This window comes from Talaromyces stipitatus, genomic scaffold, assembly GCF_000003125.1.
Source record: "Talaromyces stipitatus ATCC 10500 scf_1105507295487 genomic scaffold, whole genome shotgun sequence".
Taxonomy (NCBI): domain Eukaryota; kingdom Fungi; phylum Ascomycota; class Eurotiomycetes; order Eurotiales; family Trichocomaceae; genus Talaromyces; species Talaromyces stipitatus.
The window spans coordinates 1,123,404-1,138,107 of NW_002990120.1; the positions used below are offsets into that span (position 1 = coordinate 1,123,404).

General features: G+C 46.7%; 5 protein-coding genes across 5 annotated transcripts, besides 1 other annotated feature; 3 read left to right on the plus strand and 2 right to left on the minus strand.

Moving 5' to 3' along the window:
• The first annotated feature begins 1,434 nt into the window (after positions 1-1,434).
• Positions 1,435-1,454: a microsatellite.
• Positions 1,455-1,793: 339 nt separating this feature from the next.
• On the plus strand, positions 1,794-7,679 carry TSTA_056160 (kinesin family protein; the record flags this gene model as incomplete). The annotated part of the gene is made up of 7 exons (XM_002487183.1): positions 1,794-1,956; positions 2,018-2,341; positions 2,402-2,574; positions 2,633-4,407; positions 4,434-4,576; positions 4,604-6,603; positions 6,657-7,679. 7 exons carry the CDS (start codon positions 1,794-1,796, stop codon positions 7,209-7,211), a joined length of 5,133 nt encoding a protein of 1,710 aa, XP_002487228.1. The 3' UTR covers positions 7,212-7,679.
• A 353-nt stretch (positions 7,680-8,032) lies between these two features.
• TSTA_056170 (uncharacterized protein) lies at positions 8,033-8,702 on the plus strand (the record flags this gene model as incomplete). The annotated part of the gene is made up of 2 exons (XM_002487184.1): positions 8,033-8,156; positions 8,212-8,702. The coding sequence occupies 2 exons, from the start codon at positions 8,033-8,035 to the stop codon at positions 8,634-8,636; spliced, it is 549 nt and encodes a 182-aa protein (XP_002487229.1). The 3' UTR covers positions 8,637-8,702.
• A 72-nt stretch (positions 8,703-8,774) lies between these two features.
• TSTA_056180 (uncharacterized protein) lies at positions 8,775-10,219 on the minus strand (the record flags this gene model as incomplete). The annotated part of the gene is made up of 4 exons (XM_002487185.1): positions 8,775-9,197; positions 9,242-9,325; positions 9,756-9,916; positions 10,048-10,219. The coding sequence occupies 4 exons, from the start codon at positions 10,217-10,219 to the stop codon at positions 8,775-8,777; spliced, it is 840 nt and encodes a 279-aa protein (XP_002487230.1).
• Positions 10,220-10,999: 780 nt separating this feature from the next.
• On the minus strand, positions 11,000-11,851 carry TSTA_056190 (uncharacterized protein). The gene has a single exon (XM_002487186.1). It carries the CDS (start codon positions 11,826-11,828, stop codon positions 11,088-11,090), a length of 741 nt encoding a protein of 246 aa, XP_002487231.1. The 5' UTR covers positions 11,829-11,851; the 3' UTR covers positions 11,000-11,087.
• Positions 11,852-14,329: 2,478 nt separating this feature from the next.
• On the plus strand, positions 14,330-14,653 carry TSTA_056200 (uncharacterized protein; the record flags this gene model as incomplete). Its single annotated transcript, XM_002487187.1, has 2 exons — positions 14,330-14,516; positions 14,538-14,653. The coding sequence occupies 2 exons, from the start codon at positions 14,330-14,332 to the stop codon at positions 14,651-14,653; spliced, it is 303 nt and encodes a 100-aa protein (XP_002487232.1).
• Between the last annotated feature and the right edge of the window lie 51 nt (positions 14,654-14,704).

Genomic DNA, 14,704 nt, shown 5'->3' on the forward strand with positions numbered 1-14,704 from the left:
TCGAACTACGGAACGGTTCGCAAATACCACAAAAATACCAAAATCCCTTGAAGGGCGTCCTTTTTGGTGAAATGGTATTACGTTGAAGTTCCGGCACTCAGGAAGAAGATACCCTATCATTCTCGCCTGGTCCGCCGTCCCACCAATATTATGCCATTGTGCAACGGGACATTGACTCGTGGAATAAGTGACTACACTTGAGGGTGTGCAACATCTTGTGTTTAGAGCCTCGGTCCGGTTGGCAACGACTATATGGAAATGTGATATATTAGTTGCCTATTTTGTACTGGATTGTCCAAGGCCTGGACTCTTGTCTCCCCTTTTGAAGTGATTGATTATGAAACTTGAAACTTATCATACCAAAAGAGTCTTCGCTGTGCAGTTAATAAGTCCAGTTGCTTATAAACAGAAAAGCAAGATCATTGGCTGCCTGATAGATTCGGCATCCCACATCGCCTAGCTGCATTAGCGGCAGAGCCGGCTGTTTGAGACTCGCAACCGTTGGACTTGCTAGCTCGAATCCCCAGCCACAATTTTATTCCGTTTCCGTGCGAATATACTCGAAGTGTACTAGGAGTCGGCTGGCATTGCGTGTTTTTTGATGAGATGTTTAATCAATTCTGGAGTGAGCCTAACAGGAACAAGTTAGACAGCCAGGTCCGTGGCCAACATGCATGAACTACTGTGGATTGGCTAGCTGCTTTGGATAGATTTCCGCAAAGTTTATAGGTCACTTATTTGTTTTGGCTTTCGTATGATCAATCACAATTGTTCAAGGCTGTTCCAAGTTAGCGAGCTAGCCCAAGTCCAGGCTCAAGAGCAAATCGGATGCCTTTTGTACGGGCAGAAGAGGGTTTGCGGCATAATAATAAATGATGATGCTCATCGAATCCTTGCACTGCATGGATGTTGATGTGGACTGAATGCTCCGACGCCATTGAGCAAACAAATTGATAATTTGATAGTCTATCAATAACAGAGCAGTCTCTATCAATCAGTCTTCAGAATAGTGAATACCAATGCATCACTGTGATTGGCTCGATATGGATAATGGAGACGCCCTAGTCCCCATCGAGAATGGCCGCAGTGTGCCCCTGGGCTCCCTCTCTGTTTGTGCTGGGGTCCTGCTTCTCACCCTGAAACATAACTCTTACAGACCACGCTACCGGGCCGCGCTTACCTGTTCCAGCACCTCTCCCCTGGCTGCCTCTCACCTTCTCCTCCAGAAAACTATGCTGTCTTTCTCTTTTCTCCCTCTCCTCCCCCATGTCGAGAAGAATTTGTTCTGCTTATAGACACTCCGAGAGAATACAAATCCTCCCGTGTCTTTAAACTGACCGCTCGCTATCGTCTTGTCTCTTTTTGGTCTGCACCTTCCCATTGGTTCTTTCGCGGGACCAACCGCTGCGGTGCGGATAGGGGGTAACCATCCGATCTCTCTCTCTCTCTCTCTCACTGACCTCACACTCTCGACCAAAACAAATCTCCGTGGCTGCACCGCGCCGGACGCACACATCCGATACAGTCCTTTTTTGTCTGAGTTTTCCGAAGAGTTGTTTTCCTTATGAGATTGCTCTCTTTCCTCGTCGCTCTTTTCCCGTACTTGAATGTTCGATTGGGAGGAAACAGATTCGATTGACCCGCCTGTTTTGCATCCGCCGTCATCTTAGTCGGTCAACTGGCTTCGGCCCCCCCCCTCCTCCGGAGGTGTTTGGATTGTGCGTTGGACCCTGCGAGAAAGAGGCCCGACACGAACAGAAAGAAAATAAATATAGGCTCTAAACGGCAGCGTCATGACGGCTTCTCCGCCTGGGTCGCCCACCGGCCCGACACCAACTGCCAGGCCCATGAGTGCTGTTATTCGACCGCCGAGAAGTATGAGTCGCATGAGTGTAGGAAGCAGGCCCGGTGGCAGTCGCGCCTCGGATGAGGAGAGTAAGACGGCTGTCAAAGTCGGTATGTGAATAATACCCATCGCGACTTCAATCGCGTAACTAACCTGGTTCTGTTTCCGCAGTTGTGCGTGTGCGGCCGCCGTTGAAGGAAACCGACCCCGGATACGATTTGATTCCACAACGATTTCGGCGGTCAATGGTCCATGTCACCTCACAGACTAGTCTAGCCGTCGATGTTACCCAAGGGCGCAAGTTGTTTGTGTTTGACCGCGTTTTCCCAGAGACTACAGATCAAGAAGGAATTTGGGAATATCTCAGCGATAGTGTCAATTCCTTCACCCAAGGTTACAATGTCTCGATTCTTGCCTACGGCCAGTCGGGAGCTGGAAAATCATATACGATGGGAACTTCTAGCCCTGGTGACCAGATTGACGCTCGCGCCATGGGTAAGACCTGAGTGGCCGAACTTAATGGAATGTGTCTTGGCTAATTAGTCTTTGCCGTAGGAATCATTCCCCGAGCCGCGCAGCTCTTGTTTGAGAAATTAGACGGCCCGAGACATAGTCGAACACAGTCGTCTGGTCTGCGCACACCAGCAAGATATTCCATGAGCTCGCCACAAAGTTTCAATAGAAGTCCGGCAGAGAAGACCTGGCAGATGAAGGCAACATACGTTGAGGTACGGCTCTGCTTGTTTTACTCATGGTATTTTAGTCTTCCTACTGACGCATATAAAGATCTACAACGAACAACTTCGGGATTTACTCGTCCCAGAGGCAACACCTGTTGGAGATCGCAGCAACGTCACTATCCGGGAAGATACCAAAGGCAGAATTATCTTGACTGGCCTTCATCAAGTAGACATCAACTCGTTTGAGGACTTGATGGGCGCCCTAAACTTTGGCTCGAGCATTCGCCAGACAGACGCGACTGCAATCAATGCGAAATCCTCGCGTTCCCATGCAGTGTTTAGTTTGAACCTAATACAACGCAAATCGTCTGCGCAGACTATGTCTGCAAGGGAGAAGCGCATGTCTGTACCAGTCGAGGCTTTGTCGTCGTCGGACGCTGTAGTCACTGTGGATAGCAAACTTCACTTTGTGGATCTTGCTGGGAGCGAACGTCTCAAGAACACTGGTGCTTCTGGCGAGAGAGCTAAGGAAGGTATTTCTATTAATGCTGGGTTGGCTAGTCTGGGAAAGGTCATCTCACAGCTCTCCTCTCGACAATCCGGTGCTCATGTCTCATACCGTGATTCCAAGTTAACCCGTTTGCTTCAAGACTCGCTCGGTGGAACTGCCATCACCTATATGGTTGCTTGCGTTACTCCGGCTGAATTCCATCTTAGCGAGACCCTGAATACCGTTCAGTATGCACAAAGAGCTAGAGCTATACAGAGCAAGCCTCGCATTCAGCAAACCACCGATGAAAGCGATAAACAGGCCACCATTGAGCGTCTCAAGGCCGAAGTTGCATTCTTACGTCAACAGATTCGGAATTCCGAGAACGGAGACAGGAAGAGCGTCGTACAGCCCGAGCGAAGCGACCGTTCAACCGATAGGGAGATGGAGCTCCAAAATCACTTGCTGGATATGCAAGAGAGCTATAATTCCTTGAGCGAGCGCCACGCGAAGCTCATCTCAGAACTTAGTAAAGCGTCTGATCTCCAAACAGAGAATCCTAATGAGCTCGCAGCTGCTATTGAAAACAGCTCCGTCGAGAGACTGAAGCGTTCTCATTCCTTTGCCAAGTCGGTCGAGCAAGTCGTCCTAGAATACGAAAAAACCATTCAAAGCCTAGAGTCGTCTCTCTCGAGTACTCGCGCCTCTTTGGCCGCTACCGAAAGCTCTTTACTAGAACGGGAAAGCAAGTGCGCATATTTGGAGACACACAATGCACAATTACAGACGAGAGTCCAAAAATTGATGGATCGTGAGAACAGCACAGAACATTATCTTCACGATCTCGAATCCAAGCTTGATGGCCATTTCACCGGAGAAGAGAAGAATTCTGCTCTTGTCTACGAATTGCGTAAAGAACTTACTCGTGCTCATGAGAATGAGGCAGGATGTGAAGACTACATATCGACATTGGAGGAACGTTTGGCCGAGGCTGATCAGGATATGGAACTGATGCAGCGCGAGATTCACAGACTCGAGCACGTCATTGACCGTCAAAGAAATCTTGGTAAACTGGATAACCTTCTATATGAGCTTGACCACATTCAACAGAATGGCAGTAAATCTCAGGCTAAACCCCGAACGAACCGGACCCGCGGAAATACACTTGATATTTTGACCGAGGCAGTGGAGACTGCCATCCCAGAAGATGACGATGAAGACTTGGGTGAGGACACTGCCACGAATGTGGTGTCAGAAGAAATCAGAGACTTGGATAATTTCTCTGTCGAGGATAATGTTGAGACCGCTGAGGAGGCTTTGAAAGATGAGGAAATGGTCGAGGACCATAAACAGAGCCCCGCTCAGTCGAAGTCGTGCAGAGAGTGGCAAATGTACGCAAGAATTGTAGACCTTCAAGTCAGCACGAGATGACCCAGAATGAATACGATCTTCTTGCTGCCAAGTACGAAGAAGCATTGCGGGCTATGGCCGAAATGCAGGATCAGATAGATTTCAGTCGCCACCCCGCGGGACCCTTGAACATTAACACTCCTGTTGATAGTTCGTCCCGACCCCAATCTTTTTTAGAGAGCGTCAAGACCGAGGAAGCCAAGACTGGAGGACAACATTCATCTTCGCGCTCGCTCTCTTCGGAGCTGTCCTCGGTAGAGCAGTCGGGAATCTCGCAGGACACATTTGACACCACTGTCATGTCAGCGCCCTCTATGGACAATGGGCCTTTGCAGTCCGAAGAAGAGATCAAGACTTTGCGCCAGCTTCTTCGAGAACATGAGGAGGGCATGAACCTTGTCGCTCAGAAATATGCTCAGTTAGAAGCTGAGCATGATGATACTCTGATTCTTGTAGAGCAGCTAAAGACCGACCTTCAGAAGGCTCGGATGCCTCAGTCCCCAACAACCCCCAGCCCGGGAGGCGCCTCAGTCATTCGTAGAATGACCAGTCAAAATCTCATGTCGACCGTGGATCGTGCCCATAGGTCTCTCGCCGCGTTACGAAATATCGCCTCCGAAGAGTTTGAGGAACGCCCTGACGCAATGCAAAACTTCGAGCAGAATCTGAATGCGGCCATGCATGAACTGCACATTCGCATCGAGCGTATCCAAGCGCTGGAGGCCGAGAACGCGAACGTCAAGAAGGAGATGGAAATGAAGGCTACAATCATTTCTGGCTTGACACGAGAGCGCTCAAGTTTGCAAGGCGCGAAACCGATGGACATGGCAATGGTTTCACAGATGCGCGACCAGATATTCCAGCAGGAGAATCAAATGAGGGAGATGCAAGAAGCCCATGAAAGTCGAGAGCAAGAGCTGCGTTCTGAGATCGAAAAGCTCCGTGCAGAGTTATCGTCTCACACGAAAACTGATGCTTCTGAAACACCCGCCACAAATAGTAGTGTGTTGTCTGAAGAATCTCAAGTCCGTCTTGCACAACTAGAGACTGAACTTTCGGAATGGAAAGGCAGGCATCAAGTTGCCATCGAATCGTTGGAGGCGTCTGAACAAAAACTAAGAGCAACTGCAGCTGAGCTCTCGGAGGCACTCGCCTCAGTTGACGCACTCCGAGCAGAACATGCTGATTCACTTGCGTCGCTTGCCAATGAAAAGGCTGTACTTCTGCGCGAGCGAGAAGAAGAAAGAAAACAACAGGAATCTTATGTTGCAGCCTTGCAGTCTCAGATTGATGGGCACCAGTTCAGTATCTCGACGCATTTGGCCACAATCGCGGAACTCGAAGCATCTCATTCTGCTATTCAAGACCAGTTGACGCACTATATCTCCACAAAAGAGGCCAACGACGCCAATTCTGCAGTCTACCAGTCCCGGATTGCTGAACTCGAGGATCAACTCGAGTCACATAGAGCTCATGTTGCCGATCACGACAAGGAACTGGCTTCACTGCGGCAAACTCACCAAGAGCAATTGTCAGAACTACAAAGCAGATCGACCGCTGTCGACTCTACCAAGTCTGATCACGACTCTTTGATGGCCCAACTGAACGCACAGCATGAGGAGAACCTTGCTGCTCTACGATCAGAGATTGCTAGCTCGAAGCAGGATTTGACCGGATTGCTGAACGCAATTTCTAGAGTTCTCGAGACCCAAGTTACTCCTGTGACAGTTGGCGATCAGTTAGAAGATCTGATCTCGGAGAAACGCAGCCTTGAAAGTAAATACGCCGATCTGATCGATGCGCACGAAGATCTCCAAAGACAGCTCGAATACAAGGATGCTAGCGTCGAAGAACCAAAGACCTCGAACGAGGAACATGAATCGAGGATTACTGAGCTTGCGACACTGGTCGCAACGCTTGAGGATAAGTTGAAGGAGAAGGAAGAACTCGTTCAGAAGAAGGATGCCACGATTGAAGAAATCACAGCTGAAAAGCAGAAGAGTGTTCGCCTGGTTGAGGAGCTTGAGGAGCAAATTACCAATACCTTCGACCAGCACCATAACCGTCTTTCCGTCATGCAGAACGAACGTCTGCAGGCTCTCGAAGAGGCAAATGCCAAGGTCGCCAACCTCGAACGTGAAGTCGAAACATACCAAGTCCGTATCGAGCAGCTCGAGGTAAGTCCATTGATGTCGTTTTCGAAGTCTGCAAAATTACTGACATGTCGCAGCTCCAACTCAAGAACAGCGGGACCGAGGTTGTGCCGATGGATCGCACCAATTCTCTGTCGTCTGTACGCAAGAGTGCTTCTACGACATCACTTCCCTCTCCCCCGCCAGCCATTCCTCTTCCGCCTTTGCCGAATATCGCTTCTGCTACAGCTGGGAATACAAACAGCATGTCTCCTCCTAGCTCTCGTCACACCAGTCGGGAGTTGGTCAGCACGCAACTGATGGAGGACCAAGAAGCTCGTATCAAGACAATTGAAAAGCATCTATATGCTGAGAAGCAGCTTACTGCCACCTTGGAAGAAGCTCTCGGAGATCTGGAGGCTCAGAGCAACAAGATCAAAGCCGACATGGAAGCCTGGAAGAAGAAGGCTTGGCAATACGAAGACGAACTTCAGACCCTCCGAAAAGAGCGCAACTCCACTCGCCTGTCCTTGCAGGCTGTTGAGGAAGAACGCAGTGCTCGTCGTGAAGCTGAGGCTGCTCGTGCGCAACTAGAAGAGCGCATGAACGCGATCAACAGAAAGAAGAAAAAGAGTACTCTCAACTGCTTCTAATTCAATAATTACCCCTGTACCTTAGCTAACGGCAGTTGGATGTGTACATCTCTTTTGTCTTTTATTTTTATCGTCCCTGGCATTCCATACTGAGTGGAATCTCCAACCTATTTTTACTTCGTGTTACAACCTTTCTTGACGATATTTTCCTGTACGACTGAAACGGACTTGCTGAAGTCTCATGTACATGCCTTCTTTTTGTCATTATTCTTTTCTCTTCCTTTGAACCATTGTATTCTTCTTTCCCCATACATACCCTATTCGCCATTCTCAAATGTTACAGAATTGTCATGAGATATTATCGAAAATATGTTCTTTTTCTTGGAATTGTACTCATCCTTTTTCCCTTGTCTATCTTTCTTACGTGTCTATTTTCAATTCTTCGCCATTCTGCACAAATGACGACCATTGATGATATTGGCGGTGACAGTTGAATTTTACTTTTTTTTCTATCATTATGTTGTTTCGAAATGCCACTAGATTGGTTTGCTATTTTCTATCCATTGTATGTGATCGATGTAGACGTAGTGGGAAGACTGACTCAGGGGTGATGTCTCACCAGGCAGCCGCTGGTTGCCTTATCAACTTAAACTCTGCGGGATGAACTTGCTCTCAAGAACTACACATATCTATATCGCATTGGAAACATCCTTCACACAACACTTAAACCCCGAGCAACGCGTTTCTGCTTATCGAATATTCGATGATATTGTCCGCGAATTTGAGCCCTCGCAGGGACAACTATAAAGCGAATATCAACTATTCGTGACCGGTACCGTTGCGTCACCTCTCGGATATTTGATGTATACAGTGCTGAGAATATGACGGCGGATCTTTATGATGAAGATCAAGTAATATGCCAGGATTTCTCGTATTTAGATGTTCTGCACGTCATTCCCCCGTGTCTTATGGAAAGAAAAGGAGAAGACTCTGATATGGGGGTGGGTAAGTGATATTTTTCTTAAATGAAGTCCTGGCTGACTGATAGTCTTTTAGGCAGAGAACATGCAAACCGTGTATAAAATACAGAGAATGCTCGACCCTGACGTTATCGAATCTATCAAGGGCTCTAACATCAATCGACCATCAAACGCTCTGACAATGGACAGTGGCATGCTCGCTCTTAACTTCAGAAAGTTTCAAATTCGCTTTGAACAAGTAGTCGAATCCACTACACCGCATACCTACAAGATTGATAGTTCAGGTTTTCCTTTTTTGAGGAAAGATCCTGTTACTAGGACTCTCTACCTTATGCCTGATGAGTCTATTGAGTCACTTTCGCCGGCGCTCCTTAGCATACATTGTTCAATTGGACGCATTCTCAATCTTAGTGGTGCCAAGATCTATACCAGGGGTACTATTAATCGGTTACAGGACCTGCCGGAGGATGCATTTGTATCTGAAGATGGACACTCCTATCGATGAATATGTCAAGGTTAAGCCTGGTAGAGGATCGATACGCCTTTATCAGATTAGATCAAATCACATGCTTTATCGCCTCTCTAGCAACTGACCTCGGGAACAGTCCTGGTGTAAACACCGTCATCAAACAGTCAGGACAAATCATACATCCTCCATCGCCTCCCTCATCAACTCCGCCAACCCCCTCATAGCAACCCCTTCCTTCCCCTCCGGCACAAAAATATGATCATGAAAAAAACCACTAACGACATTCGAACTGATTCCCAGATCCGTAAATTTCGCCGAAATCGCAGCCATCATCCCCACAGCTTCAAGACTGGAGTGAACCTTGAGCGAAATCTTTTTACATGGGAATGTATATTCCAGACCGTGGGTATTGGCGGATTCTTTGGTGGTGATTAGAGTGAGCCCTTCGACTTCGTGGAAGATGAGGATGGGTTGGAGGGTTGTTAGTGGCAAGGAGGAGAGGGATTGAGTGGTTGTTGCGAAGACGTAGGTTTCTGGAGAGAGGATGGGGGAAAGGGTGCGGAGGAGGTTGGTGAGTTTTGTTTCGCCGATGGGCATCTTGTTAGATTTTTGTAGTGCTTTAATACCTAGGATTGACTGACGATGTGAAGAAATGAAGTATTTCCAGTTGCAGAGAAACCTGGAAGTCTGGCCCACTTCTGTTCCAAGGTTTCATAGTACAGCAACTACGCGCTGATTAGAAATTCCGGATTCTATTAATCACGAGAAAGCCCGAATGCTTGTATAAGGTTTTAGTGGCTGGTAGTGGTTACTGTCATCTCTAGTCAATTGATCATAGGGCGTGATGTGGAGGTTACCGAGGAAGTTAGAGTTTTGTCCGAATAGGAAGATATTGTGGTACAACTGAAAGAGACAACTAAATCTTTTTATTTTAGAAAATTACAACTATTCTTCCCAGAGCAATTAGGTAGCTTCAGCTGGCATTAAAGGGTGGGACCACGTAGCTGCTGTACGAATTTCTCCACTACAGAGAGCGCATAGTCAATATCCTTCTTCTCATGCATCAAGTTCAATGAGAGGAACTCTCGTTTCCCAATATATACTCTCTTACTGAGAAGAAAGAAAGAATGTAACCGAAGTCTAGCGGATACGGACCGCCATACTTGATACTAACTGTACTTCCAAATCTAATGGCACAGAGATAATGTGTGTACGAGCCATGATCTTGTTGATGCCATCTTGTAGCTTCTCGTCAAGGGTATTGCACTGGTTAAGCTTTTCTGTAGTTAAAATTTCACTTGCTGCGACCCTAGTGGCTTTGAAAAAGGTATTGTTATTATGTGTTCTTGAGTGAAATAGCTGGCTAGGTTCGAAAAATGTCATGATATCTGCCCGTCCGCTAAAGACCTTGAATCTTTGAAGTCGAAACCCCCGGCAAGATACTTACCAACAGTGGTCATATCAAGATAAATGCCGTGATATTCTTGAAGTTCACCTTTGTGGAATTTTGAGGTAATGATCTTGTCGTAGATCAAGACTGTGCCGGCTCTTGTTACGGCAGTACGCAGGAATTCTAGGAATTTATGATTTGTGGGTATGTTTCTACCAGCGCCTTGCATTGCTTGATTAATATTGTGGCGGACTCCTCTGATAAAAACTGGTTGTCTGCGATCTTGTTGTATTGTTTGATAATAAAGTCATGAGGGAGATTGAGAGGATTGTGGACGGCAGCGCTGAAGTGAGTAAATGTACTGTGATAACCATTTGAGAAACCCAAAATCTAGCATTGTAGATTAGTAGGATGTTGATTGTATGTATAAAGTAAGGGGCCTTGCCTTCTTTTTGCCCAGTATGCGCTAGTGTAACTGCCAGTGCTACTGTATTGGCTTCTGTTCCTGAGTTTGTGAACTGTATCTTGTCTATGCTCTTGAACTGATTGACAATAGGCTTGGCTGATTTGACTTTGTTATCGCTGGGACCTCCAAGATTAAATCCTTGATTTTAGACCATATTCTGCACGGCATTATGATTTGGGGGTATGAGTGGCCAAAGAATGCGGCAGAGTATTCAAATATAAAGTTGAGATATTCATCTCCATCGAGTGAGATAACACAATAGTCCTTTCCTGATTGTAGGCTGAGCAGGAAAGGGTAGTAATGTAGCATAGAATATGTATTGTCACTAGGCATGTATTTTAGTGTCTCTTCATGATTGGCTTTTGATTTGGGATTGCTATTGAGGTCGGCACACATCACTATTTCATATAAGTTAGAGCATCTAGCTTATTAATCCAGCTCACCTGGAGATCAGCAGTAGGCAGAGGTTTTTGTGAGTTGCTTCTATGTATAGGATCTGGTCCAATTCGATTTTGACGTAGATTCCGTTCACGAGGAACTACATAAGCTTTGATAAATCTGATTGGATGTATTTCGCGATATGGTAGGACATTAATCACTCAAAGGAAACCACTAATAAATAGTTCTTTTCTCATTTTCCGGGGAAAGACTGGAATTCAACGTCCATCAAGCTCGTAACTTGAATGTCTGGAGGACTAAGATCGAGTGTCTCAGAAAACTCAGGGGGGTTGCTAGGACCACCGCCACCAAACAGACCTCCCCCACTCGCGCTTCCGAAGCCAGCGGTGGCACCAAAAAGAGATCTTTTTGCCGGTGGATGTTGCGTGACAGCGCTTTGTCCCTCGTCTATGATCTCCACCGGATATACTTCCCTTCCAACCTCTCCGGCAATGTCGTTGGCTTTACTAAGTGCATCACGAACAGCCTCTCTGCGCATTTGCGAGTGCAGGGCTTTCTGACTCGTCTCGCTCAAACTCCAGTCGATCGAATTAATTTCGACATTAGAGTAGGTCACAAGCTGGCCAACCACCTGGCTAAGCTGGGTGATATCGCGGAATACGATGCTCAGGGACATGGAGGCTTGATACACCTTGGGCAGTGACTTGTTATCTTTGTCGTGGGGTGTGTGGTTCCTCGTGCGAAGAATAGTAGAGGCAATTTTGGTTACCGCCACGTCTGCGGCGTCGGTACCATCGTCGGTCTTAGGAGACAGTGTTTTGAAGAGTCCACGGAGTTCGTTAGTCCTCGAAATGACCTCCTTAGACACGGTCTCTAATTCAGAGCCCTCTGATTCTACAGTGAGCCGAAGAACACCTTGGTCAGCAAGGCGAGTGATGCTCGACTCCCCTTTGACTCTGATCTTGAGGTCCATGATGTCGAAAAATTTTTAGGTTTGATAAACAGACTTTGTTCCTGGTTCCCAGGACCCTTAAATAGTTGCTCGGGTCACCAGGCACCAAGCAACGCCTGGTGACTGGTGCCTTCGCAGGACAACGCTCCCACAGTTGAGGCTGACAGACGACAATGACTCATCGATCGTTCCAGACTAAGATAAAATAGGGTTACTATACTTCACCGCCTCACGCATAGAACCACCTCATGCACGGTTTTCGCGATATGCCACGTAAACTATTTTGAAGCTTTACAATACCATACCATATAATAGTAGAAAACGATAAAAATTTGGAGTATTCCTATAACAGTGGGGGAGTCGAATCTGGCAGTCTCGACGATTTGTAGCAATAACCTCATCAATAACCTCTTCTTTGACCTCACTACTCTGTTCGGGCTTCGATTTCTTTGTATTTAGGTTCGTTCGGCTCGTACGGGGCTTCGTTATAGCTAAGACATCTTTTTGAAGCTGTAAATTGTAAAGGATTCAGAGGAAGATCTGGTTGCCAAGGATTATAAGCAGTAGTGAAAATACCAGTTGTACATTTCCCTTTGGGGAATCATAGATTCTCGATAGAGCGTTCTCAACGTTCTTATTCTCTCTCTCTGCTTCTCTATCACTAAGGGAAAACTATCCAAGGGGTGAGGTCTCGACTCTCCTATCTAGTACGGATAAATATTGCCCCGAAGGTCACATGATCTTTACATAATGTCGGAACTTCAACGTAATACCATTTTGTGTCGAGAAGCCAATCCAAATAGATAGTATTTCTATTCCTAGGGTGCTGTGTAGACGAAGAAACTGAGTATGAAGAGGGAAACTATCTATCAAGGGAAAGAGCCCGTATTTATTGGCCTTCATCCTCACTCCTGCCCGTCTCATACAAATCTCCGTCGCATAGCCGGTGTCCCAATATGGAATCGATACATATCAAAAGCAAAGAACAATGCCGATTGATATCTCACTTATTGACGGAGATCTCCATACAAGGATTCCCAATCAGTAAAGGACGTGCTGCGCCAAGCCCGCGGAAGCTAGGGTCAAGCCGTCACAGTTGTGGGCACAAAACCGCGGGCCTGTAGCCAGCATGGGTATCTAGCCAGGCTGGGCCCGGGGTCGGGCTAACTACTACGTAGAACTGGAGACATGATGACACGGGACTATGCTTAGGGTTACAAGTTATGAGACCCTAGATAGCGCACCCGGACCCGTTATCTCATAGTGGGTCTTCGAAATCTTCCAGCCACTTGCGTCCAATAGCTAAAATCGACTTCACTTCAATGATAGACATTCTTTGACACAGTGACACTGTGTACGTAAATGAGCCAGGCAGAAACGACACTCTATGCTTGCATTTAGCTTCGCAAGCATTTTCTCAATTAGTGAATCACGATAGCTTGTTCTGCCTATAGAACAAGCTGTCTTCTCTCGCTTCGCTCGAGAGAGAAGGGGTTTCAGATCAAGTACTCCGTATAAATGTAAATGTCGGAACGTGAATATCAAACCCTACGCATTTCGGCACCAGATTAGTCAGTCCAACGTGGCACATGCGTGCCGCGTATATATCTAGCTAGCTATCCCCGGTCCCCTTACTCTTGGGGAATCAGTCACGATATTAGGAATCAAGATAGCTTCATATTGTCAGGCTCGTTAGGCCGCTTCGTGTTCGCGCCTTACTACCGTCTATGCTTCGTGATACGGACCGTAGTAAAACCGACAGTAAATATGTACAGACTTGGGAGAGCTCCAGCTAATTAGATATTGCCTAGCCTGTATGCATGTGATACAGCTGCTCAGTCAGATGTTCGCAACCCATTGTATTTCTTTATATAAAGGGGGGATACTGGTGGCGCTACGTAGGTTTCTTTCTCTCTTTTCTTTGTATGCCACTCTCGCTCGCAGACCGGGTATGTGTTAACTGATTTGGGAAAGAATGTGACTCACGGATATGCATGAAACACTATGATAGTGCATCTGAAATGTATTTGTGAACTGAGTTCAAGTTGATGACGGACAAGGCAGACATCTTACGTCTTGTTCACTCAAAATCATATTACATATAACTATCGAGAAAAGAATGACTTCAAAACTAGGTGCCAACAACAACTAAAGCTCCACCGCAGTCGAACCTTCATGCTCTACCTACATTTCAGCCGAGATTTTCTGGGTGTGGTACGCTGAGACCGACTAGGTAGCTGCGAATATCTGCACAAATGTAGGTCTCCGCTAATCTCAAGTCGGCATTGTCATTTCTTTATTGTTCAGCCTTGCAAACACCCATCTTCATGGGACATCCTATCGCAACACATCGATTATGAAAGAATTCTTTCGTATTGTTCAACTGTGTTCTCTCTTTTTACTCAACCCGATACATGCTTGTGATATTATGTCTCTAAGCCATAGAAACTAATCCATCCCGAAACGAGGTCCAGATCGGTTGGATATGTGCCCTACCTATCGAAGCAGCCGCCGTAATCCAGATGCTGGATGTCAATTTCGGTATTGTCCAAGAGCAGGAAAGGACCGATACCAACGCGTACACCTTAGGTCGGAACGGTCATCAATATGTCGTGATCGCGTGTCTGCCCGATGGGCAATACGGGAATACTTCAGCCACCACAGTTGCCAACAGCATTATGCGAATATCTAGTGAAGGCTCTCGTGGCAGTGTCATTTAACATGACATAGGAAAAACCGACAAAGATGGTAAAATTCAACCCGTTGGATCCTTGAATAGCCCGCCAAAGTCATTGCTAAATGCCCTGGCTCAGATGAGGGCAGCCAAACTATATGATAATCCTTAGTATCCTATTTAGCTCCAAGAAGCTATTGGAAAAAAATACACGGACACAGAA